A 26750-nucleotide genomic window follows, 5' to 3' on the forward strand; every position below is an offset into this window, starting at 1 on the left:
GTGTGAATCCTGAATCCTTCCTGGTCATACCGACAAAGTTTTATGAATTTATTTGTAAAAGTGTAGACAGTGGAAATTAAAATGTCCTGTGGTGCCTCCCCTGCTCCAAGTCGGCGCGTTTGACGTCCTACACCCCCTTAACTTTCTTGCTTCAGCGTCATCTACAGGGCTTTGGAGGTTTTCAAACGTTAATAAGAATCGCCCTATATACTTTGCCTGCACCCTCACGTGCTCACAGTACTACCAAGTGGCATCGCGCTGGCAGGCCAGTGACCACTGTGCTTTGGCTAGTGGCGGTATTTCTACGAAGCAGTCAGGTGGTAGTAGGCAAGGTGAACTGTAAGATGGCAAGAACTATGCCCCTTACATGAAGTCATTAAAGATCATCTAACTCACGTTGAGTGAACAGCAGGGCTGAACAAAAATGACTGACAAGTCACAATGCATCTTGTAGAGGGTATAGTATGGACGTATTGGAATAATTAATGTTGGGTGATGGTTTTAAAGTAATTCACACGACATGAAAACTTTGTGGAAACGCATCGATTTACTGGAGGCTAGTTTATCCCAGGGAATTATTCAGAATTGACCGTGGCCGGCGGGGGCGTGGTGAAGGGAAGCGACAGTAGGCAGCTTAGGGCGGCTCAACCTCTGAGAAAGCGGTAATGGGGCGTGGCCTCCAGCTGCCTTAATATGAGTGACGGTGAGTGGGTGGTTGACCCCATGCTCGTGTACCGGGAAGCAGACGGAGAACGTGTACGCCTGTTGATAAATGCCTGTCGTCCCGTTTTCAGTGAAACATGCGAGAAAGCCGCGCAAAGCTACGGTGGAGCGGTCAACAGAGATCAAAATATGTGTGTTTGTGACTACAGCAACTTCACGCTGAATTCACAGTCCACAGAGTCTGAAGTAAATCAGGTGAAGAGCGACAGAATGAAATACGCCGGACTCCGATGTGAATGTAGGGCCAAGGATTTTGAAGTACTCTCCTGGGAGTCAGAATTCCGGAAAAATTGGTGTTTGTGCAGACGCTAACCTTGATGGGTGGCCTGGGAGGAGCTAAATAGCAGAAGTTGAGAGGAAGGGATATTTTGTGGGAATTTGTTCACTTCCCAGAGCAGGCATTGGTCGGCGCTGGGAGGCGACGCATAATTAACGCGACTTGTGCTGCAATTGGCGTAAGTGATTTTGCTGGAGGGGAAATCGAGGCGAAGAGCGGACTGGGAGAAGTCTCCATAGAGGTCTTCCGTTCCCAGCTTGCCTAGAGTGCGGACGTGGCGTTCTTTACTCAGCTTGCCTGAGAGAGAGTGAGCATCTCTGCAGTTTAGAACTTAGCAAATGGAACGATTGAACTTGGCGATAGGAAGTATTGGTTCAGCGATTGTACTGAGCAAGGTAGCTAGGAGTGAATAGACTTGTGCAGCCTTGCAGCACCACGAGGTCGGCCGACGTCCATACAACGACGCCGCTCCGCCACGCTGTATTCGGTGATATTGCGCCCGCTCCGGCCACTGATTAATTTGTTGGATCACGTCGGCAAAGTTTCCTCGAGGGTTTCATGGGCCATGTATTGTAGAATTCTTCTCACACTTCGCATTACGCCTGGGTCACTCGATTGGAATTACTTTCGAGTTATCGCGCTTTACTCCATGCAAACGCCGTTTATTACCACTGCCTCACAGGAGAGTCTTGTAATGTGATGATTGATGGTCTGGAGTTAAAATAAATTTGTGCTAATCGACTGCATCTGTTTTCAATCAAGTAGTTGAAATCCCAAGTCACTTTCTTAATTAATTTTATGTTCAACATTTGCATCTGGTGTTCGATAGCTGAATATAACATCAATGTGCACCCCTTTTTAATTAAAAGTGATCAATTCTGAATCAATTAATGTCAACACTGCCACCGCAGTTCAATCAGGAGTCACAGGGCCTTATTACTTTTTTGCGTTATCCGATATTGCAGCAGTTTTGCCTTCTCTGTTGATCTATTAGTCAATTAACTGGGGCGAACACATGCCAAAACCAGATAAATGACGGGGGGAGGGGGAGGGTTGTTACAGAACCGTATCATCTTCATCTTTGCCTAGGTGTAGTGTGTCGTCTTCCGGAGCCTTGGCTTTGCTCTGTCGCGATTGGTCCGTTGCCTCTTAAATTTCGGAAGGCGCTGCGTTATGTGGAGAGACCTGCTGACGACGAGAGAGTCGAGTGCTGCTGCCGGAGTGAGACGGGGAGTTTAGTTTCCGGTTGTGTGGCAGCGAAATGTTGCAGGAAAGGTGGTATGACTTCTGTGAACGCACGTGACTGCTACGAGCGCGTGTACTCGGGACGGCGATAGTCGTTCTGGACGGGCTGTGTGATGAGGAAGCTCGGCGTGGCAACTGTCGACGCGGCGTGTCCGCGTTGCTACGGCGGAACTGGGGCGATCGACGTAACGCGAGTTGGTGCTGGTTGCAACCTGTCGCCGAATGCTTGTCTGCCTTCTGGACTAACGGTGAGAATTTCTTGACTCGATGTGTCTCACTCAATTTCTGCCGGTGTCATCGGGTGTGTTTTGCTTTAAGGTCGTGTGCCATGGTGTTTCGCAATTTTAGTAGGCTCAGGCGGGCCCGAAATCCCGATTCAATGATCTGCTGTTATATTGTCAAGTGTAACTATCGCTAGAAAAGAGTGTTAACTCGCTGCGCCTTAATAACTGAACCTAAAATATTATTTGTGGTTGAAATTTTATTCTGAGCCAAGTGCAATAACAATCTTGTATTTTACTGAGTGCTATTATAATTTAGTCCTGGCTGTCACATTTACTAAGTCGAAGATTTAATAAGGCCAGTGAGCGTCATTAACAGTTCCTGCCTAGATAGGCGTTATATTTTGAACCATGTGAGTCGTGCTTGGGTAGCTCAGTTGGTAGAGCACTTGCCCGCGAAAGCCAAAGGTCCCGAGTTCGAGTCTCGATCCGGCACACAGTTTTAATCTGCCAGGAAGTTTCATGTGTTTTAATGTTTAGTAATTTTTATTTTATGTGTTATAGAGAGTTGCTGTCATGCCCTATGTGGACGATTGGCCACGTTGGTGAAGTTTCTAGTTGTCCTGCTGGTCTGTGCCATATTTCTTCAAATGGTTCAAATGGCTCTGAGCACTATGGGACTCAACATCTTAGGTCATAAGTCCCCTAGAACTTAGAACAACTTAAACCTAACTAACCTAAGGACATCACACACACCCATGCCCGAGGCAGGATTCGAACCTGCGACCGTAGCAGTCCCGCGGTTCCGGACTGCAGCGCCAGAACCGCACGGCCACCGCGGCCGGCGCCATATTTCTGAAGCAAGCAGTCCTAGCACAGCTGATTGTAAATTTTTCCTAGTGGTGAGGAGCACAGGCTGGTTTTAAGTGCTAACTCACTAACTTCAAACATTCTCAAATATTTATTACTACTGATATTCAGGTCCTTCAGGCCGAGTGGCGACGTGACTACCCCTTTTTGGTTATTAATTTTTATCTCGTCAGCTTGTTTCATTAAAAAAAAACAGCCTTTGGTATATGAATTTGTCTTTTGGTCTTTACTGCTCCTATGGACGAAGTAAATTAACTGTTGGTTTTGCATTCTTGTAGCATTATCTAAACAGCATTTGTGGTTATATGTGATTGGCCCTTCTGGCCGAATGATTAAAGTCATTCCTTTCAGTAACTTATTGTATTGGTCAATAATTAATCAAAGGTGTTGGGTCATTCAGTCCGTGATTATCTCCTTATGTTGTGAATGTTCAGCGGCCCTTCAGTCCTGGAGTTTAAAAAAAAATTTATTTTGTTTTGTGATATATATTTGTACCAGTGAACCAGAGATTTTTAATATTTAACAAAATTAAATTGTTTTTGAAACTGTAACCTCATTTGGGTCTACGCTTTCACTCCCTGCGGCCTTTGAGCTCTGCTTATCTTACGTTTTGGTTAAGTTTTCCCATACCATGACGTATCACAAGGGTGAAATGTGTGTGTGTGTGTGTGTGTGTGTGTGTGTGTGTGTGTGTGTGTGTAAGCTCACCGTTCTCTACTTTTTCCCGCACTTCCTGGTTGCTGAAGCCCGTGTAGGGGTTGGCTCCGCGCGAGAACACCTCCCACATCAGCACGCCGAAACTCCACACGTCGCTCATCCATGAGTACTTGCCTGAAACACAAAGTCCGGTCGCCATAGCGTGAATTACACTGACCCCAAACCACCGCCAATGGCGACTTCAGTGGTGTCAATGAGAGCTCACTAGAGGGCAGGGTGGACGTCTCCCGTGTTTTCTGACCATAGCTGGTTCTGCCTAGGTGCCAGTGATGGCCGTCCATTCGTTAGGAGGAGGCCAGTTGACAGCCTGCAACCAACCTGTCTGTGTTCTGGACACACTGGACCTACACCTGGATTTACGTGCTGTGGTGCACTTTCATATTACACCAGGAGTGCTCTCGTGGTTGTCCCATGCACCCTGACTCCAAATTTGTGTGTCAGTCTGCTGATTCGACCATCTTTCACTTGTTTGAACGCTTGTGATTGCTACACTCCACAGTAGAATGACTGTGGGGATTCCAACACACACGTTTTCCAACAGGATAACACTCGACCACATACCGCTGTTGTAGCCCCATCATGCTCTACAGGGCGTCCACATTTTGCCTTGCTTTGCTGGCGCACCAGATCTGTCTCAAATTGAGCACATATGGGACATCACAGGACGACAACTCCACCATCATCCACAAACAGCATTAGTCGACCCTGTATTCACTGACCGGGTGCAAACAGGTATGGAACTCTGTCCCACAAACTGACATCTACATCTACATTTATACTCTGCAAGCCACCCAACAGTGTGTGGCGGATGGCACTTTACGTGCCACTGTAATTACCTCCCTTTCCTGTTCCAGTCGCGTATGGTTCGCGGGAAGAACGACTGTCTGAAAGCCTCCGTGCGCGCTCTAATCTCTCTAATTTTACATTCGTGATCTCCTCGGGAGGTATAAGTATGGGAAAGCAATATATTCGATACCTCATCCAGAAACGCACCCTCTCGAAACCTGGACAGCAAGCTACACTGCGATGCAGAGCACCTCTCTTGCAGGGTCTGCCACTCGTGCTTGCTAAACATCTCCGTAACGCTGTCACGCTTACCAAATAACCCTGTGACGAAACGCGCCGCTCTTATTTGGATCTTCTTTATCTCCTCTGTGAACCCGACCTGGTAAGGATCCCACACTGATGAGTAATACTCAACTATAGGTAGAAAAAGTGTTTTGTAAGCCACCTCCTTTGTTAATGGACTACATTTTCTAAGGACTCTCCCAATGAATCTCAACCTGGCACCCTCCTTATCAACAATTAATTTTATATGATCATTCCACTTCAAATCGTTCCGTACGCATATTCCCATATATTTTACAGAAGTAACTGCTACCAGTGATGGTTCCACTAACATATAATCATACAACAAGGGATCCTTCTTTCTATGTGTTCGCGATACATTAGATTTGCCTATGTTAAGGGTCAGTTGCCACTCCCTGCACCAAGTGCCTATCCGCTGCAGATCTTCCTGCATTTCGCTGCAATTTTCTAATGCTGCAACTTCTCTGTATACTACATCATCATCCGCGAAAAGCCGCACGGAACTTCCGACACTATCTACTCGGTCATTTATATGTATTGTGAAAAGCAATGATCACATAACACACCCCAGTGGCACGCCAGAGGTTACTTTAACGTCTGTAGATGTCTTTCCATTGAGAACAACATGCTGTGTTCTGTTTGCTAAAAACTCTTCAATCCAGCCACACAGCTGTTCTGATATTCCGTAGGCTCTTACTTTGTTTATCAGGCGACAGTGCGGAACTGTATCGAACGCCTTCTCTAAGTCGCCATCCGGCACCTTTACAATGCAATTTATGCCCGTTGGTCCACTTTCATTCAACATTCTGCCAGTTACACCAGTTATTAATGTACCAGCATTTCACATTTGCAATGTCTTATCTCACACTTACTTTAGCCTATGATCTTGCAATGTTAACCACTTAAGTGACTGGAGGGTGGGGCTTGGGTAGCTCAGATGGTAGAGCACTTGCTCGTAAAACGCAAAGGTACCGAGTTCGAGTCTCGGTCTGGCAAACAGTTTTAATCTGGCAGGAAGTTGCACTTAAATATGTTACCCAGACAAACGTATTTCAGACATTTCATCACTCTACATTAATTATTTTTAGGTGTTGCGATTTTTTTCCGTCAGCATATATAATATTCTCAGCAGAACCTGCCTGTTCTATCGATGTAATTACTTCAAATATCTGCCACATGATAGTTACGTGAATGCTCAAGTCGACTTATGTGGGGGTTCTGCACCTCTGAAATATCAGTCTTCACATATTACTAGCTCATGGGCGACAACAGAGGTATAAATGTTCAGGCGAACTTCTAAACGACGGCAAAATACAGCACGGAAAAGAATTTAAGCTTTACATTAAATCACAATACTAAACGAATCAGGTTACGTCTCAGCCAGAACAGGCATAGTAGACAAAAGTGGCATGAAATGACACAGGAGGGCAAGGCGACGTAGTTACAACTTCCTGAACGTATCGGATGGCAGAGTAGTAATCTTTCACTTGTTTGAACGCTTGTGATGGCTACACTCGACAGTAGACTGACTGTGGGGATTCCAACACACACACTCTTCATCTCCCACGTTCACCCCCGGTAGCTGCGTGGTCAGTGCAACAGACTGTCTGTCGATCCTAAGGGTCCAGGTTCGATTCCCGGCTGGGTCGCAGTTTTTTCTGCACTCAGGGATTGGGTGCTGTGTTGTCCTAATCATCATTATTTCATCCCCATCGATGCGCAAGTCACCAAAGTGGCGTCAAATCGAAAGACTTGCACCAGGCGAGCGGTCTACCCAACGGGAGGCCTTGTCACGCTTTTTTTTTCAGCTCCCATTTCAGATCTACAGGCCCCAGCGACGTCAATTTTGCCAACATCTATGGGTTGCATAGAAGCAGGGCAATAATGTCACAATCCAAGATGGCGCTGGCAAAAATGTTACAAAATGTAAGATGGCACTAATGGGAATTCTAAAATTTGGGAGCCGTTAAAATGTAAGATTCAATGACAGTTCAGTATATTACTGGGCATTAAAATGAAACCTTCCCACATTTTTACTCCCATCCTTCTTCCCTCACCTCATTCCCTCCCAGCCGGCTGTGGTGGCTGAGCGGTTCTAGGCGCTTCAGTCCAGAACCGCGCGACTGCTACGGTCGCAGGTTCAAATCCTGCCTCGGGCATGGATGTGTGTTATGTCCTTAGGTTAGTTAGGTTTAAGTAGTTCTAAGTTCTAGGGGACTGATGACCTCAGATGTTAAGTCCCATAGTGCTCAGAGCCATTTGAACCAATCATTCCCTCCCTCCCCCTTCCACATCACTTCCCCTCCCCCTCTTCAACACTCCTCCACCCCTCAGTAAGCTTTTTTAGGTCACTTACTTAAGGAAAGTACCACTCACTGTTTATAAGGTTCTGATGAATCCAGTCTCATCTGGTTGTTTTCTTCGATCACTCATACAGTTGTAATACCAGTACTAACCATGTTCATGGGTTTCCATGTACTAACTGTCAATTATATTACATAAAAATCTATTTTGCTCTGCTTGTGAGTGTACCATTATGTATATCTACATCACATTGTTTATGGACAACTTACATTATATTCTGAGCTATGTCACTGTTTATCCTTCTGTTGGAACTTTGTTCCTGTCTATAGTTTCATTATGTCACTTGTTGTTTTACATTTGGTTTCTACCAATTTTACCCCCTCCCCATCATCTTCCCTTCTCCATCCCTTTCCACCCACTCTCTCCCACTCCACCTAGGCTACAATCATGCACACATTGCTGCGTTTGTGCAGTGGTGCTGCATGGTGAACAATCTTGAAGCCACTTAACACGGGCTCTAAAGCACAGATATTTTATTTAGCAAGTGTTATAGATTTGAAAAACCAATGCTTAGCTATATTATTACAATTAGAGCATGTTAGTATGTCAACAAGACTTATGTGCAGTTATATTTATGTGAGGTATTTGATGTTTACCTTTACTCCACCTGGATCCTCTACCATTTCATCAAATTCCCACTGCATCTCATCCACATAGAATATGTCTGCATCTCCTATACAAATACTATCCATAAACTATATTTCAATCACCCCATTCTTTTGCCTCTGATCACCAACCCTTGTATATTGCCATGGCTTCACAAATGTATCCCTACACCTAAAAGCACCAAAGCTGCCTTAACCAGCTCCCTCCTACACAGTGAGATCTGCCCTGATATTTATCCCTCCTACGAACTTTAAGTCCTACGAACTTTAAGTCCCTTCTCGCCTTTCCTCTCCACCCACCCGCATCCCCTTGCTGCTGAAGCCACTACTGACCCACGTGACTCACTACTCCCTCTGCCTTTCACAACGACTGCATTTCCTACCTCTCATCTCCATTGTTTTGCTATCTAATACGCATGTATTTCTCTATGCACTTTCCTCAACCCTGTGGCACATACTCTCTCCTGTGGCAAATCTCTGTATAACACACACTTGGGCTGCCACCCGCAAATTAGACAACTACCCAGCAGCTTACTATTGAAATTGCGTTCCATTACTTTGATTAGCAGGAAATTAAGGAGATAGGGCCCACATAAGTTGAAAGAACCGTAGGTTCCTGAGAGTTTCAGACGGAGCACTAGGCAATGGTTGACTAGAACAGGGCAAAGAAATACAGTAGAAGACGTAAGGGTAGCTCTGAGAAATGAAATAGTGGAGACAGCAGAGGATGAAGTGGGCAAAAAGACAAGGCCTAGTAGAAATCCATACATAACACAACAGATACTGAATTTAACTGATGAAAGGAGGCGAAAGGGAATAGACACGTTTTTAAAATTCTTATTGACAGGAAGTGAGAAATAGCTATGCAGGAGTGGCTGGATGACAAATGTAAGGATTTAGAAGTATATTTCACTACAGGAAAGAGTTCGCCTACAGGAAAATTAAAGAGGCCTTTGAGGGAAAGAGAAGTAGCTGTAGGAATATCAGAAGCTCAGATGGGAAACCAGTTCTGAGCAAAGAAGGGAAAGTTGAAAGGTGGAAGGAGTATATAGAGGGTCTATACAAGGGAGATATACCTGAGGGCAATATTATGGAAATGGAAGAGGACCTAGATGAAGAAGAGATGGAAATGTGATACTGCCAGAAGAATTTAACAGAACTCTGAAATATCTAAGTCGAAACAAAGCCCCAAGGGTAATCGATATTCTGTCAGAATGACAGATGGCCTTTTGAGAGCTAACCATGATAAAACTCTTCCATCTAATGTGCAATATGTATGAGACAGATGGAACCTCATACTTCAAGAAGAATGCGATAACTCAAATTCCAAAGAGAGCAGATGCTCACAAGTGTGAAAATTACCAAACTATCAATTTAATAAGTCAAGTTTGCTGAATACTAACACGAATTCCTTGCAGAAAAATGAAAAACCTGTAGAAGCCAATATTGGAGATCAGTTTGGATTCCGCAGAAATCTAGCACCACATGAGGCGATACTGAACCTACGACTTATCTTAGAAGAGAGGTTAAGGAAAGGCAAATCTACGTTTATAGCATTTTTAGAATACCATCATTGAAATTATGAAGGTAGCAGGGGTGAAATAAAGTGACTGGAAGCCTATTTACACCTTGTACAGAAACCAGATTACAGTTATAGGAGTCATGGGGAATGAAAAGGGAGCAGTGAGACAGGTTTGTAGCCATTTCCGATGTTATTCAATCTGCACAGTAAGCAAGCACTAAGGGAAACCAAAGAGAAACTTGCAATAGAAATTAAAGTTCAGGCAGAAGAAATAAAAACTTTAAGGTCTGCCGATGACACTGTAATTGTGTTACAGACAGCAAGTGACTTGGAAGAGCAGTTGAATGGGATGGAAAGTTCCTTGAATGGAGGATATAAGATGAACACCAACAAAATCAAAACAAGAATAATGGAACATAGATGACGCTGGAGGAACTAGATAAGGAAATAAGACTCTTTAAGTAGTAAATGAGTTTTACTATTTGGGCAGCAAAATAATGGCGTAGTACAGAGGATATAAACTGTGGACTGGCAATGACAAGAAGTGCGTTTCTGAGGAAGAGAGCTGGCCACTGTGGCCGAGTGGTTCTAGGCGTTTCAGTTCAGAACCACGGTGCTGCTGCGGCTGCAGGTTCGAGTCCTGCCTCGGGCATGGATGTGTATGAAGTCCTTAGGTTAGTTAGGTTTAAGTAGTTCTAAGTTCTAAGGGACTGATGACCTCAGATGTTAAGTCTCACAGTGCTCAGAGCCATTTGAACCATTTTTCTTAATGGCTGCTAAAATTTTTGAGTTCTGCACCAGTCTATTTTGCTTTTATTAAAATTTTGCATAACCATCATCTTGCATTTCGACATATTGGATTGTGTCATCATTGTCCTGCTCTGCATTTAGGCAAACTGCAGTTACTAGCAAACCTGCCAGATTCTCTAGGTCTGTATCAAGGGCTAAGGAGTGTGTTGGAATCCCCACAATCACTCTACTCTTCAGCTACCAACTATTTATGTTTGTCTGCTTACATTTAGTGAAGTGAGACGAAAATGTATTTAACATTGTTAAAAAATATATCGGCTCAACCACTTGTTTATAGTGTAAAACACTAAGATTGACGCGTTTCGGAAGTCAAGCTTCCATCATCAGAATAATAAAAAGTAAATGAACCTGTTAAAACTCGCTAAAATGGAACATGCACCAGGCGCAATAAAACTGATAATAAAATTAAAACATCGTGGCTACTTCCCTTGTTGCAGCCGTGTCTTCCAAGGTGCATCTCCACATAGTCGGCAAAATATAAAAAACTCTAAAATGGTGTCGCCTATGGTGTTCAACATCTAACCACATGGCTCTCTCCTCTATCGTCGTAAACCGCCCGTGCGTCTTCGTTGACACGACACACCACGTAGCCAAACACGACACTGAAACGCGAGTGAGCTCACGCGCAAGTAAACAAGGAAGTCACAGAGATGTCTATACAAACAGATAACGTATACATGTTCCAAGGACCTCATGAAATGATGGTATCCTGCCAATTGCTAAAAATGTAGTTACTAAAAGAAACCAGTGAAATGTTTGAAAAAGTTATTTGTATCACCAGTTAGCTGTCCATTCATTGTGTTCTGATTATCCACGCTACGTATCGTAATTTCCAGCTGTTCTAGTAGATCTAGCTTTTTGCCTTTGTCCTGTCTATGTAAAATAACGAGATCCTGATCTATTCCCAACATGGGGTTTCCCAAATATACGTGGCTGCAGCTGACTTTTCGAAATTATTAAGTCGGAAAGCATCGCTATGTTCTTTGTAACGTACTTAAAAACCTACCAGTTTGGCCAACATAGCTTGCCTTGCACGTGTTACACTGAATTTTATAGACCCCAGCTTTCTCATATTTATCGCTTTCCTGCTGTAAATTATTTCTTAGTTTAAACCGCGGCGTATTATTGGTCTGAAAAGCGGTATCAACTTTAAAAGGTTTGAAAATGTTAGCCACTTTTTGCGAAATATCACTGAAGTATGGTATCGTGACTCTCGTAATATTATTTGCGGTATTCTTCCTTGCATTCGCGCGCTGTTTCTGTCGTATTAATTTATTGACAACGTTTTGGTGATAGCCGTTAACTACATTTTTAGCAATTTGCAGGATACCATCATTTCATGAGATCCTTGGAACATGTATACGTTATCTGTTTGTATAGACATCTCTGTGACTTCCTTGTTTACTTGCGCGTGAGCTCACTCGCGTTTCAGTGTCGTATTTGGCTACGTGGTGTGTGGTGTCAACGAAGATGCACGGGCGGTTTACGATGATAGAGCCATGTGGTTAGATGTTGAACACCATAAGCGACACCATTTTAGAGTTTTTTATATTTTTCCGACTATGTGGAGATGCACCTTGGAATACACGGCTGCAACAAGAGAAGTAGCCACGATGTTTTAATTTTATTATCAATTTTATTGTGCCTGGTGCATGTTCCATTTTAACGAGTTTTAACAGGTTCTTTTACTTTTTATTATTCTGATGATGGAAGCTTGACTTCCGAAACGCGTCAATCTTAGTGTTTTACATTATAAACAAGTGGTTGAGCCGATATATTTTTTAACATTGAGATTCACAACCATGTCATCTCATCCAGTATGGATAAAATCAAAGTATTTAACATTCCTGTTTAAAAACATTTGAATTAGTGCTTTATTCATTGTTGGCTCCTGAAATGTAGTATTAAGTGGAATAATTAGCAATAATTTGATTGTGGATCTGCTTGTTTTCGAGTTTTTAAGGAAAGATTACTTTTGGCTTGATCATGGTTACCTGATACTATGTTGTTTTGCATGTTCCATCACAGGCTCTATGGATAGTTAAAACACAGTATTTCTCTTTTGTTCATCACTTAGATATTCAGAACATCTAACCAATGAAAAACACACCATATTGTGATGAAAACAGGCATGGTAGTCTTACGTCACAGTACCAAAAGAAAGGGAATGGTCACTCTACAGGAAGAGCTATCCATACATAACGCCATAAATAAAAATAAAAATATTCAAAGTTACAAAGTAAACAATAACAGAAAGACAGTGCGCCCCAGACCTTGCCACACCTGCAGAGAGTGGAGTGTCAGATGGGCTGCCAATGCACCCATCTACAGCACCTTGGGGGCCATTCATTTGACCAGCACATTGTGAGCCATGTAGTAGTCCTCCACTTTGCAAGACATGGCAAAGTCAGATATCTTCACCACATTAGCATCCCGTGCGCCAATAATAAAGAAATACTCACGCATCTGGAGAGCCTCAGGGGCTGTTCACCTGGCACATGTTGTGGGCCATGTAGTAGTCCTCCACTTTGAAGGACGTGCCAAAATCAGCTATCTTCATTAGGTTGTTAACTACTCCACTACCAACAAACTACTCACCTATCTGGAAGGCATCGAGAGCCATCCAGTTCAGCAGCAACTGGTACATGCTGTGAGCTATGTGGTAGTTCTCCATCTTGTGGGAGATGCCAGAGTCCGATATCTTCACAGGTTGTTAACTCCTGCACTAACAACAAACTAATCACCCGTCTGGAGAGCCTCAGAACTGTCCACCTGACGGGAACCTGGTGTACTTTGTGGACCATGTACTAGTCCTCCACTTTGGGGGACATCCCAAATTCTGATATCTTCACCAGGTTGTTCACTCCTGCACTCTCAACGAACTACTCACCCATCTGGAGAGCCTCGTGAGCTATCCAGTTAACCAGCACCCGGCACAGATTGTGAGCTGTATAGTAGTCCTCCACCTTGCCAAAGTCCGATATCTTCATGAGATTGTTAACTTCTACAACGACAACCAACTACTCGCTCATCTAGAGAGCCTCATAGCCGTCCACTTGACCAGTACCTGGTGCAGGCTGCGGGCCATATAGTAGTTCCCCACTTTGCAAGACCTGCCAAAGTTTGATATCTTCATCAGGTTACTATCACCTGCGCCAACAATAAGCAGATACTCACCCATTTGGAGAGCCTCAGGGGCGGTTCACCCGACAGGCACCTGGCACTTGTTGTGGGCCATGTAATAGTCCTCCTCTTTGCAGGACGTTCCAAAATCCGATATCTTCACTAGGTTGTTAACTACTGCACTACCAACAAACTACTCACACTTTCACTAGGTTGTTAACTACTGCACTACCAACAAACTACTCACACTTTCACTAGGTTGTTAACTACTGCACTACCAACAAACTACTCACACTTTCACTAGGTTGTTAACTACTGCACTACCAACAAACTACTCACACTTTCACTAGGTTGTTAACTACTGCACTACCAACAAACTACTCACACTTTCACTAGGTTGTTAACTACTGCACTACCAACAAACTACTCACACTTTCACTAGGTTGTTAACTACTCCACTACCAACAAACTACTCACCCATCTGGAGAGCCTCAGAACTGTCCACGTGACTGTGACCTGGTGCACTTTGTGGACCATGTAGTAGTCCTCCACTTCAGGGGACATGCCAAATTCTGATATCTTCACCAGGTTGTTCACTCTCGCACTCACAACAAACTACTCACCCATCTGGAGAGCCTCACGAGCTATCCAGTTAACCAGCACCTGGCACAGGTTGTGAGCTGTGTAGTAGTCCTCCACCTTACCAAAGTCCGATATCTTCATGAGATTGTTAACTTCTGCACCAACAACAAACTACTCACCCATCTAGAGAGCCTCATAGCCGTCCACTTGACCAGGACCTTGCCCAGGTTGCTGGCCATATAGTAGTTCTCCACTTTGTAAGACCTGCCAAAGTCTGATATCTTCATCAGGTTACTGTCACCTGCGCCAACACTAAGCAAATACTCACCCATCTGAAGAGCCTCAGGGGTTGTCCACCTGACTGGCGCCTGGCGCTGTTGTGGACCATGAAGTAGTCCTCCACTTCACAGGACACGGTCTGGTACCTCCACCAGGTTGTTAACTCCGGCGCTAACAATAAATTATTCACCTACCTGGAGAGCCCCAGGAGGCACCCAGTTAACCAGCGCACAGCACAGGCTGTGAGCTGTCTAGCAGTTCTCCAACTCAAAGGAACCGCCGATATCTGATATCTTTACTAGGTTACTACCAGCTGCATGAACAATAAACCACTACTCACCCATCAGGAGGGCCTCAGGAGCCGTCCACCTGACCGGCACCTGGCGAAGGTTGTGGGCCATGTAGTAGTCCTCCACCTCGCGGGACATGCCAAAGTCCGATATCTTCACCAGGTTGTTCTCTCCTGGGCCAACACGAAACAAGTTGATTCAAATTGTTCAAATGGCTCTGAGCACTATGGGACTTAAAGTCTGAGGTCATCAGTCCCCTAGACTTAGAACTATTTAAACCTAACTAACATAAGGACATCACAGACATCCATGCCCGAGGCAGGATTCGACTGTAGCTGCAACGCAGTTCTGGACTGAAGCGCCTAGAACAGCTCAGCTAAAGTGCCCGGCTAACCAAATTGCTCAAGGGTACATTAAACACTGCAGCAGAGTTTGTATTACCAGGTGGCGTTTCTGGGCTGAAGTCGTATGTCGTTAATCTGCCATGCAAATATTCAGTTGTTCTTGAAGCACTGCTGCTAGATATGGTAGATGGGAAAGATGGCATGATGGAGAGAGGAGAGGAAGTAATGCAAGAAGAGAGGTGGGTATTGGAGAGGCAGAAAGTGTGGGAGAGGTCTAAATTGTGAGGTGTAGGTAGGAGAAAAAAGGGAAAGGTAGAAAAAGAAGGAAATAAAAGAAAACATTTGTAGTTTTTACTAAAATTATATGGTCTCCGGAAGACCTTTCCTTTGATCATTGTAGACAGTGTTCAGTTAAGCGGTGTAGGTCGTCAAACGGGACGACTTGGAGCAGGAGAGACACCACAACGATTTTTAATTTCCACTGTCTATAATTTTAAAAATAAATTCATAAAACTTTGTCAGCATCACCAGAAAGGATTCAGGATTTACACTTATAGTGGTGGAAGCTCAAAAATATAAGAAAATAATTTATTTTTTTGCATTTGTATTTCACCTTTTTCTCACTTACCATAGGCTGCATTTGTTGCTATAGGTACACTTTTATTCATAACTAAGGGAGATTCTTCGATGAATTTTGCACAGCATACAAACCATACTTACAGGTGTATGAAACTCTAGAATTTTCCGAATATATTAAAAACTGTGGTAAAAATTGAGATAATTAACTATAAAATCTGAGTTTTTTCTAAACATGAAGTTTCAAATGTAACAGCACATTCATTTGTTCATAAATTAAATAATTTCTAGAGTTTCATACACATGTACGTATGGTTTGTATGCTGTGCAAAATTCATCGAAGAGTCTCTCTTACTTATGAAGAAACGTGTATCTATAGCAACAAACGCAGCCAATGGAAGTGAAAAAATGGATAACTTTCACATTTAAAAAAAAATATTTTGTTATTTTTTTGAACTTGCACTGCTATGATTGTGAATCCTCAATCCTTCCTGGTCATGCTGACAAAGTTTTATGAATGTATTCATAAAAGTATAGACAGTGGAAATTAAAATGTCCTGTGGTGTCTCTCCTGCTCCAAGACGGCCCGTTTGACGTCCTACCCCCCCCCCCTCCCCCCTTAAGGCAAATGTCGCCTGACTTTTGCCGGTGAAGAGGTAGACTAATGAAAAGGGTAACCATTTTTTTACTAGAGTTCGTGTGTGAAACAAAGTATTCTATGAGAACACAATACTCCAGCTTGCCAATTTGAGTGAAAACCACACAACATGGCTTTAGTGAATCCCTTACAATGGAAATTACTGCATACATCTACTTTGTCATTGAATGAGGATGTGGTGCAAATGAGTCGACAGGACGAACGAGTACCATTCGCTGTACCAGTCTGAGCAATGTTCACCTTGTTCAAGGCATCAGCTCATATAGCTGGCAGAGACTCACCCAGTAGACAGTTGCGGGCGGCCAGGTCGCGGTGCACACACTTCATAGCCTCCAGGTAGGCCATCCCCTCAGCCGCGTCACGGCACATGGCCGTCAGCTCTTCTGTGGACAGCGTCAGCCGGTGCTCCCTCAGGTGCTGAAGCAGCGAACCACCTGCCAAACAGTACCACTGCTACAGTTCCGTTATCTTGGCGGCTCGCGCATGCCCGCCCAGACGCGGGAGATTGCTGCGTTGCCAGTTCCACACAATGCACGCGCCAAGAGAAGCAGCGCCATAGTACAGGGTGATTCAAAAAGAATACCACAACTTTAAAAATGTGTATTTAATGAAAGAAACATAATATAACCTTCTGTTACACATCATTACAAAGACTATTTAAAAAGGTTTTTTTTTTCACTCAAAAACAAGTTCAGAGATGTTCAATATGGCCCCCTCCAGACACTCGAGCAATATCAACCCGATACTCCAACTCGTTCCACACTCTCTGTAGCATATCAGGCGTAACAGTTTGGATAGCTGCTGTTATTTCTCGTTTCAAATCATCAATGGTGGCTGGGAGAGGTGGCCGAAACACCATATCCTTAACATACCCCCATAAGAAAAAATTGCAGGGGTTAAGATCAGGGCTTCTTGGAGGCCAGTGATGAAGTGCTCTGTCATGGGCTGCCTGGCGGCCGATCCATCGCCTCGGGTAGTTGACGTTCAGGTTTCATAACTAACCTTTTTCGTAGGACTCTCCATACAGTTGATTGTGGAATTTGCAGCTCTCTGCTAGCTCTGCGAGTCGATTTTCCTGGGCTGCGAACAAATGCTTGCTGGATGCGTGCTACATTTTCATCATTCGTTCTCGGCCGTCCAGAACTTCTCCCTTTGCACAAACACCCATTCTCTGTAAACTGTTTATACCAACGTTTAATACACCACCTATCAGGAGGTTTAACACCATACTTCGTTCGAAATGCACGCTGAACAACTGTCGTCGATTCACTTCTGCCGTACTCAATAACACAAAAAGCTTTCTGTTGAGCGGTCGCCATCTTAGCATCAACTGACGCTGACGCCTAGTCAACAGCGCCTCAAGCGAACACATGTATAACTAAATGAAACTTTATAGCTCCCTTAATTCGCCAACAGATAATGCTTACTTCTGCCTTTTGTCGTTGCAGAGTTTTAAATTCCTAAAGTTATGGTATTCTTTTTGAATCACCATGTATAGTATATTTCGCAAACTTATGTTTAGGGGGTGAGGCGTAGCGCCTTCGGATCGCTCCTGTCACTTGTTAGGACGATATCGTTATAGGCACGAGTCATCGACAGATGTCACCAGCTGACATGGACCTGAGTTACAGAGCTGCGCGTAGTTGTACTACTAGGCGGCAGAGGTCAGCAGTTGACGGACAGTGCTAGCAGTCGTAGTCAAAACAATGTTGTAAGGTTATGTTTGATTAATATTTAATGTATTTGCATAATTACAATTGTTTTATATATGTAGTAATTAGCAGTGTGAGTGTTCTATGAGCGAAGAAGAACAGAAGTAATGAAAATTGTTTTGTTTATTCACGAAGGACCAGTTAAACCATACAGGGGATTTACTATAATTAAGTGTGCAGTCAGTTTATGGTACTAATAAATCGTGAGTAGAACACAAATTAATCGGTAATTTCAGAAGGAGAAATATTATATTTGATGTTGTTGTTGTTTTGGTCTTCAGTCCTGACACTGGTTTCATGCAGCTCTCCATGCTACTCTATCCTGTGCAAGCTTCTTCATCTACCAGTAACTACTGCAACCTACATCCTTCTGAATCTACTTAATGTATTCATCTCTTGGTCTCCCTCTACGATTTTTACCCTCCACGGTGCCCTCCAATGCTAAATTTCTGATCCCTTGATGCCTCAGAACATGTCTTACCAACCGATACCTTCTTCTAGTCAAGTTGTGCCACAAACTTCTCTTCTCCCCAATCCTGTTCAATACCTCATCATTAGGTATGCGACCTACCCATCTGATCTTCAGCATTCTTCTGTAGCACCACATTTCAAAAGCTTCTATTCTCTTCTTGTCCAAACTATTTATCGTCAATGTTTCACTTCCATACAAATACTTTCCGAAACGACTTCCTGACAGTTAAATCTATACTCGATGTTAACAAATTTCTCTTCTTCAGAAACGCTTTCCTTGCCATTGCCAGTCTACATTTTACATCCTCTCTGCTCCCACCATCATCAGTTATTTTACTCCCCAAATAGCAAAACTGCTTTACTACTTTAAGTGTCTCATTTCCTAATCTAATTCCCTCAGCATCACCCGACTTAATTATGTTTGATACTTTTCTACATTTATTTATTTAGCAATTGCCATAGAAAGAAATGGTTTACTATGACTGATCATTGAAGTAATAGCGCAGGATAATACTGCAACCTGATTTGCTGTTTGTGATATCAGCCAAGCAGAAAAATGCTGGTTCGCGCCAATCTATGCTGGGAACAAAGCCTCTGGTGTGATCTAGTGTGGTCAGGGCTGAGGGTTCGAACTAGTAACATCTCATTGAAAGAAGCTCCGACGAAAGTACTGTAAAATCGCGGAAAAATGCTAATTACGAGTTCGCGAAGTAGTACAAAGTGTATTTAAGTGAACAGTATAGTGAAAGTCGTGCGGAATTTCGGACGGAATATCAAAATTATTGCTTTTGTCTGTTAGTTAAAACCGTGTGGCGTGTTGTGCGGTCTAAGACCGGAACAGATATTACGTGTAGAGCAGAGTGCACAACATTTGCGCGAGCATTTTTATAACTAAACGATCTAGTGAACTCTATTAAATTCGGTAACGGGTGTAAATACCATAAACTGGCTACGTGGGTGATTGTGGTGTGCGTCGGAACTTTACATTGTGTAGACACTTAGTACGGACTTGGCAGTATTAACTGTGATCTTTATCGTAAAAATACACCTGAAAATTTACGTTGCCGAGTTAAAACTTTTATTTCAGTACTAACCACAGCCCGTTTACCGGACAATTCTATGTATGTTGCGACCTGCAATAGACAGTAGTCGTCTAGTACTGTCTACTACAGCTTTTAGCTAGACAAATGAACATTGCTGGACATTGGCAGGGCGGTAAAAAGAAACATGCCGCAGTTTATGAAGTAAAGCCACCATGGCCGCATTAACCCTTTCGCTGCTACAAAGACGTGCTCCCTGCATTCCGCGCTGTGCGCGATTTTGTCATCACTGCACTGCTAGCCTGTTCTGACACATGGTGTTCCGACTGCTTTGATACACTTATCATTCGATTTCACAAAAACTATTTGGCCCAAAAATTTGATTTTTACACATCTTCTTGACTGATACCTTCCCCCCATAAAGGACTTAATTTTGTTTCGATTTTCAACGCAGTTATTGTGCAGCATTAAATGTAGTAAACCATTGCACGAAATTTTGAAGAGTTTGCAGAGGTAAAAGTCCATAGCGTATACATTCCGTATGGTCGATTTTAGTTGCCACAATGTTGAGAATGAAATGTGGACAAGATACCTAAATTTCATATAAAATTTACTGTATAACAATATCTGGTTCAAATGGCTCTGAGCACTATGCGACTTAACATCTGAGGCCATCAGTCGCCTAGAACTTAGAACTAATTAAACCTAACTAACCTAAGGACATCACACACATCCATGCCCGAGGCAGGATTCGAACCTGCGACCGTAGCGGTCTCTCGGTTCCAGACAGTAGCGCCTAGAACCGCACGGCCACAACAATATCTCATTTAATTTAAGTACCACATAGTTGTCGTATGTAATATTGAGAAATATTCCGTCTTTCGCGACTGTAATAAAAGTTTTATTTACACCGGGCGCGTTTGGCTTTATTTTGAAGCACTTCAATCAATCAAAAGGAAGTAAACAAAATACATTAAACAAAACTGCGGACTTACAAAAACATTAGGACTTGAATATACTGTGTATCACTGAAGTGCTCTGAGCTGTGTCAAATATAATTTTTGTGTATAGCACACAAACAGAATTCATTTGCTAAAACACTGATCAGCCGACATAAACGTTGAATATTGTGTTACCGCAGCACAAAACTACTACCAAAGGTGACTTGGCAATGGAGGAGACATATACTGTCCACTGACGATGCTTCAAAGGAGAAAACCACGTCTGGTCTAAATAAGACGCTTATTACAGTTGCAGAAGAGGAATATATTTCAAATTCTTCTCTAAATAATACTTTTAATACTGTCGCAAAAGACTATATCTCAATATTAATAGCAAAATAGCGACTGCAAAAGAGAAGATATACAAACAAAACAGATAAAATGAATATTGTATGTGTGCCTTTTCATTGTTTTTAACTGCTGTGAAAAGAAATATTGCAGGACAAAATTAGAAAAACCGAAAACGTATTATGGTTATAATGAAGAGACAAAACACTAGAAATTTCAAAAAATTACATTCAGACGAATGAAATATATGAAGTACGACACTTCTACATTGTTTTCAAATAAAGAAAGTAATAAGCACCAAACAAGACTTGAACTCACAACCTTTTGCTTAATAGTCAAAAACCTTAACCATCACACTAACGTAGCTCGTCATTCAATTAATTTTCTGGAGGCTCTAAGGTATCATGCAAAATACCGATAAACACTTATTGTATGACTATGAATTACTCACGTTTTATCGAAGTACAATAGGAAATAAATAATTACCACTGTTCTTTATTACAAAAAAGCAGTTCGAGAGAATGATACAAACACCTTTCCTTGCTATCGCCTGAATTAGGAGGCTTATTGCTTGTTTGGTTTAATTAAGTAATAGAATATGACGCAATTGGTATAAAGAATGCTTTTTCCAAACTTTCTATAAAAGAAAGTCTGCTATCAATACATTGCTTTTGTTCAATTACGTTATTTATGACTGAACGTTTCTAAAAGTGAAGACACTCGTCCATGCTCTGCACTGCAGTCGAGCTCTGGCAACGTCGTTCTCTGTTCATTGGCTGACTGTGTTTTGTGACGTCAGATGCGCACAACGAACCTAAACTAGGCCGCCGTCGTAAATGATGCGCACTTTTAAGTCGCACTGGCATCCAGGGAGGCCATGCCATCTGCCACGTATCGACACGTCGCCATTACCATTTTGTGGTGTTTATGTCACATTTCTAACTATTAAACTAAACCACACCAGAACAATCCATGAAGGCCAGATGGTGCCGACCGGCCTCCGTGTCATCCTTTCACCACAGGCGTTACTGGATGCTTATACAGAGGAGCATGTGATCAGCACACCGGTCTTCAAATGGTTCAAATGGCTCTGAGCACTATGGGACTTAACATCTGAGGTCATCAGTCCCCTAGACTTAGAACTACTTAAACCTAACTAACCTAAGGACATCACACACATCCATGCCCGAGGCAGGATTCGAACCTGCGACCGTAGCGGTCGCTCGGCTCCACACTGTAGCGTGTAGAACCGCACGGCCACTCTGGCCGGCCACACCGCTCTCCCGGACATATGTCAGTTTCCGAGACCGGAGCCGCAACTTCTCAATAAAGTAGCTCCTCAGTTTGCCTCACAACGGCTGCGTGCACCCCACTTGCCAACAGCACTCGGCTGGCCGGATGGTCACCCATCCAAGTGCTAGCCCAGCTCGACAGCGCTCAACTTCTGTTATTTACGTCACATTTTGAGCCACGTTTAATGGCGCCTTATCTGAATGCTTGTGGTGCTGCAATTTTGCGAGCAGGCAAGAACAGGAAATTAGAGTTCGTGCAGGCGATGATGGACGATGCACGCATCCCATTTGTCGTCCAGAGCACTGGGCGAGTTCATTTGTTTGCTCTGAATGGGATGCCAGTTGTGTTTACCAGCTTTTGACCAACGGATGGCACACTGTGATAATTCGAAGAGCACGTCCTGTAACCTTTCTCAAACAATTTACAGGTACTACTGTGCAAAAAAAATTCATTTTTGCCGCACCTTTAGGATGATGTGCCCACCATTTCCATAATGGTCATAGTGTAAGTAGGCTGTTTATGTTTTCTTATTGGCAACGTTACGTAGCGCTCTATATGAAAATCACTGGCTGTGCTGTGTGCAGTCTGTGGCTAGTTTGCATTGTTGTCTGCCATTGTAGTGTTGGGCAGCGGCAGCTGGATGTGAACAGCGCGTAGCGTTGCGCAGTTGGAGGTGAGCCGCCAGCAGTGGTGGATGTGGGGAGAGAGATGGCGGAGTTTTGTAATTTGTCATGAACTGCTGTATATATTATGACTATTAAGGTAAATACATTGTTTGTTCTCTATTAATATCTTTCATTTGCTAACTATCCCTATCAGTAGTTAGTGCCTTCCGTAGTTTGAATCTTTTATTTAGCTGGCAGTAGTAGCGCTCGCTGTATTGCAGTAGTTCGAGTAATGAAGATTTTTGTGAGGTAAGTGATTTCTGAAAGGTATAGTTTAATGTTACTCAGGGCCATTCTTTTGCAGGGATCTTTGATAGTCAGATTGCGTTGCGCTAAAAATATTGTGCGTCAGTTTAAGCACAGTCTTGTATAAATGTTCTAAGGGGACGTTTCATAATAGTTATTGTGTTGTTTGCAATTAAGTAAGACTCTGCAAGAAATTTGAATACCACAAAACTTTGAACATAGCTGCTAAGGTTCAGTGACAGTGTCAGAATTATATTGTAACAAATAAGCCCTCAGTCACAAATATTAAGTCGAAATTGACCTGGTTTCGACGCTACTGTGAGCGTCGTCTTCAGAATTAGACTAACTGTTCTAAAACATATTAGGTATATAATCCATTAATAAAATTAAAGTTTGTACTGACTGGAAAAAGATGCAGTACTGACCAAATCGTGCCTGCTTCCTCTTTTCATCCACAGTCTCAAAAAATGGCTTTTTTTCACTCTGACGTCCACCGAGCCACCTCTATACCACTTTCAACAGAAAAGTTTAATGAGGAGATTAATTTACTTAAAACCATTTTTTTTTTTTTTTTGTCATCAGTCTACTGACCGGTTTGATGCGGCCCGCCACGAATTCCTTTTCTGTGCTAACCTCTTCATCTCAGAGTAGCACTTGCAACATACGTCCTCAATTATTTGCTTGACGTATTCCAATCTCTGTCTTCCTCTACAGTTTTTGCCCTCTACAGCCCCCTCTAGTACCATGGAAGTCATGCCCTCATGTCTTAGCAGATGTCCTATCATCCTGTCCCTTCTCCTTATCAGTGTTTTCCACATGTTCCTTTCCTCTCCGATTCTGCGTAGAACCTCCTCATTCCTTACCTTATCAGTTCACCTAATTTTCAACATTCGTCTATAGCACCACATCTCAAATGCTTCGATTCTCCGATTTACTCTAAAACCATACTGTGTACTCATTAGACTGTTCATTCCGTTCAGCAGATCATTTAATTCTTCTTCACTTTCACTCAGGATAGCAATGTCATCAGCGAATCGTATCATTGATATCCTTTCACCTTGTATTTTAATTCCACTCCTGAACCTTTTGTTATGTGTCAACAGAAGTGCCGACACAGTGTTATTTAGAAGGGCCGAATAGGCACGCTATCAGCTCCCCCAGGATATCGCGAAGTCTGAAACAGGATGCTCAATGAATGCTAATAAGAAAAGAACGGAGCGTCTCATATACTTAACTTTATTCTCTTGTGTGGTACATCTCTATGGTGAATACAAGTAAGACTCTCTCCAGATATGGTTAACTGCGCCTTGCTAGGTCGTAGCTATGGACTTAGCTGAAGGCTATTCTAACTGTCTCTCGGCAAATGAGAGGAAGGCTTCGTACGTCTAGTCGCTAGCAATGTCGTCCGTACAACTGGGGCGAGTGCTAGTCCGTCTTTCTAGACCTGCCATGTGGTGGCGCTAGGTCTGCAAGTACTGACAGTGGCGACACGCGGGTCCGACACGTACTAATGGACCGCGGCCGATTTAAGCTACCACCTAGCAAGTGTGGTGTCTGGCGGTGACACCACACCTTTCTTTTATTTCCATCATTGCTTCCTCGATGTACAGATTGAAGAGTAGGGGCGAAAGGCTACAGCCTTCTCTTACACCCTTCTTAATACGAGCACTTCGTTCTTCATCGTCCACTCTTATTATTCCCTCTTGGTTGTTGTACATATTGTATATGACCCGTCTCTCCCTATGGCTTACCCCTCCTTTTTTCAGAATCTCGAACAGCTTGCACCATTTTAGATTGTCGTACGCTTTTTCCAGGTCGACAAATCCTATGAAAGTGTCTTGATTTTTCTTTAGCCTTGTTTCCATTATTAGCCGTAACGTCAGAATTGCCTCTCTCGTCCCTTTACTTTTCCTAAAGCCAAACTGATCGTCACGTAGCGCATTCTCAATTTTCTTTTCCATTCTTCTGTATATTATTCTTGTAAGCAGCTTCGATGCATGAGCTGTTAAGCTGATTGTGCGATAATTCTCGCACTTGTCAGCTCTTGCCGTCTTCGGAATTGTGTGGATGATGCTTTTCCGAAAGTCAGATGGTATATCGCCAGACTCATATATTCTACACACTAACGTGAATAGTCGTTTTGTTGCCATTTCCTCCAATGATTTTAGAAATTCTGATGGAATGTTATCCATCCCTTCTGCCTTATTTGACCGTAAGTCCTCCAAAGCTCTTTCAAATTCCGATTCTAATACTGGGTCCCCTATCTCTTCTAAATCGACTGCTGTTTCTTCTTCTATCACATCAGACAAATCTTCACCCTCATAGAGGCTTTCAATGTATTCTTTCCACCTATCTGCTCTCTCCTCTGCATTTAACAGTGGAATTCCCGTTGCACTCTTAATGTTACCACCGTTGCTTTAATGTCACTAAAGGTTGTTTTGACTTTCCTGTATGCTGAGTCTGTCCTTCCGACAATCGTATCTTTTTCAATGTCTTCACATTTTTCCTGCAGCCATTTCGTCTTAGCCTCCCTGCACGTCCTATTTATTTCATTCCTCAGCGACTTGTATTTCTGTATTCCTGATTTTCCCGGAACATGTTTGTACTTCCTCCTTTCATCAATCAACTGAAGTATTTCTTCTGTTATCCACGGTTTCTTCGCAGCTACCTTTCTTTGTACCTATGTACATAGCAGTCAATAATGAATATACGCCTAACATAGTGGACGATATCCTAAAAAAGAAAACTGCAAGAACTACCACGCTCAACACCTCATCCACTGAAATTAACCCAAAAAAAGTTTTTCTATTCCTTTCATAGGCCCATTTCCTATCAGATTAAGCGCATGCTTCGCAACAAATACAACTGCAATGTTGCCTTCTCTACTAATAATAATCTAAAGAGAAACTTCATTCATAATTTGAACTCCATTCGCTCCCCTACAGAAAGTTCTGGTGTTTATAAGATCATCTGCGATATCTACTCCTCCTATTATATGGGGCAAACTGGATGTGCTTTCATCATCAGATATAAAGAACATCTTTTGAGAAAAAACGGCACTAGTCCCCTAAATTCATCCTTTGCCGATCATCTCTTAATTACTGGACACGTGCCTAAAGTCATAGGCGATAACAATATTCTGCATACCGAAAAGAAGGGGCGTAGGTTAGATGTTTTAGAGGAATTGGAGATTTTCAAACATCTCTCTCGTCATGACGGTCTCATTCTCAACGAACAGCTGCAGCTGCGAAATAAAAACTTTTTCGACTGTATAAAGCCATTGCTTGATCTTTCAGATTTCCTCATGCAGTTTACCGAAACGTTGTTTTCCTGATACATCTTTGCTGTTTTCTTGTATGTCATAACTAACGTTTTTTACGTTACAAAATGTATCTCTGTTTAAAGCAGATAAATATGTAACTTCATCCTATTATAATTAGTGCTTATGTTATGCCTGAATCAGCTTCATCACAATTTCATGTGCCTAATTTTGAATGTACAGTAGCCTAGTTGTTTCTGCGGCAACTCATCATATTTTTATAACGACCTATTTCCATATTATTTTCTCATACTTAGTGGCTCATCCTAAAGCCATCCTCGCATGAGCGTGAAATTTAACTTAGTGGGAGTAATTTGGTGACATGGTAATGTGGAATTCCCCATTACGCAGCCCTCAAAAAGTATAAAATCCTCTCGGATTTTGGCAGTTTTTATGAAAGGTGAACCACAACGATGCAGT

At 42.8% G+C, this 26750-nt stretch overlaps 1 protein-coding gene across 1 annotated transcript in view; it reads right to left on the reverse strand.

Moving 5' to 3' along the window:
• Positions 1–3766: 3766 nt before the first annotated feature.
• LOC126109456 (tyrosine-protein kinase Fer-like) overlaps positions 3767–26750 on the reverse strand; it is a 71235-nt gene continuing 48251 nt past the window's right edge. Inside the window, exons 5-8 of the mRNA XM_049914485.1 lie at positions 16577–16729; positions 14768–14890; positions 4045–4167; positions 3767–3783 (exon numbers count right to left, since the gene is read on the reverse strand). Of these exons, the coding sequence (XP_049770442.1) occupies positions 3767–3783; positions 4045–4167; positions 14768–14890; positions 16577–16729 (416 nt within the window). The remainder of the gene's footprint in view (positions 3784–4044; positions 4168–14767; positions 14891–16576; positions 16730–26750) is intronic.

The sequence above is a fragment of the Schistocerca cancellata genome, chromosome 12 (assembly GCF_023864275.1).
Source record: "Schistocerca cancellata isolate TAMUIC-IGC-003103 chromosome 12, iqSchCanc2.1, whole genome shotgun sequence".
NCBI classification, from domain to species: domain Eukaryota; kingdom Metazoa; phylum Arthropoda; class Insecta; order Orthoptera; family Acrididae; genus Schistocerca; species Schistocerca cancellata.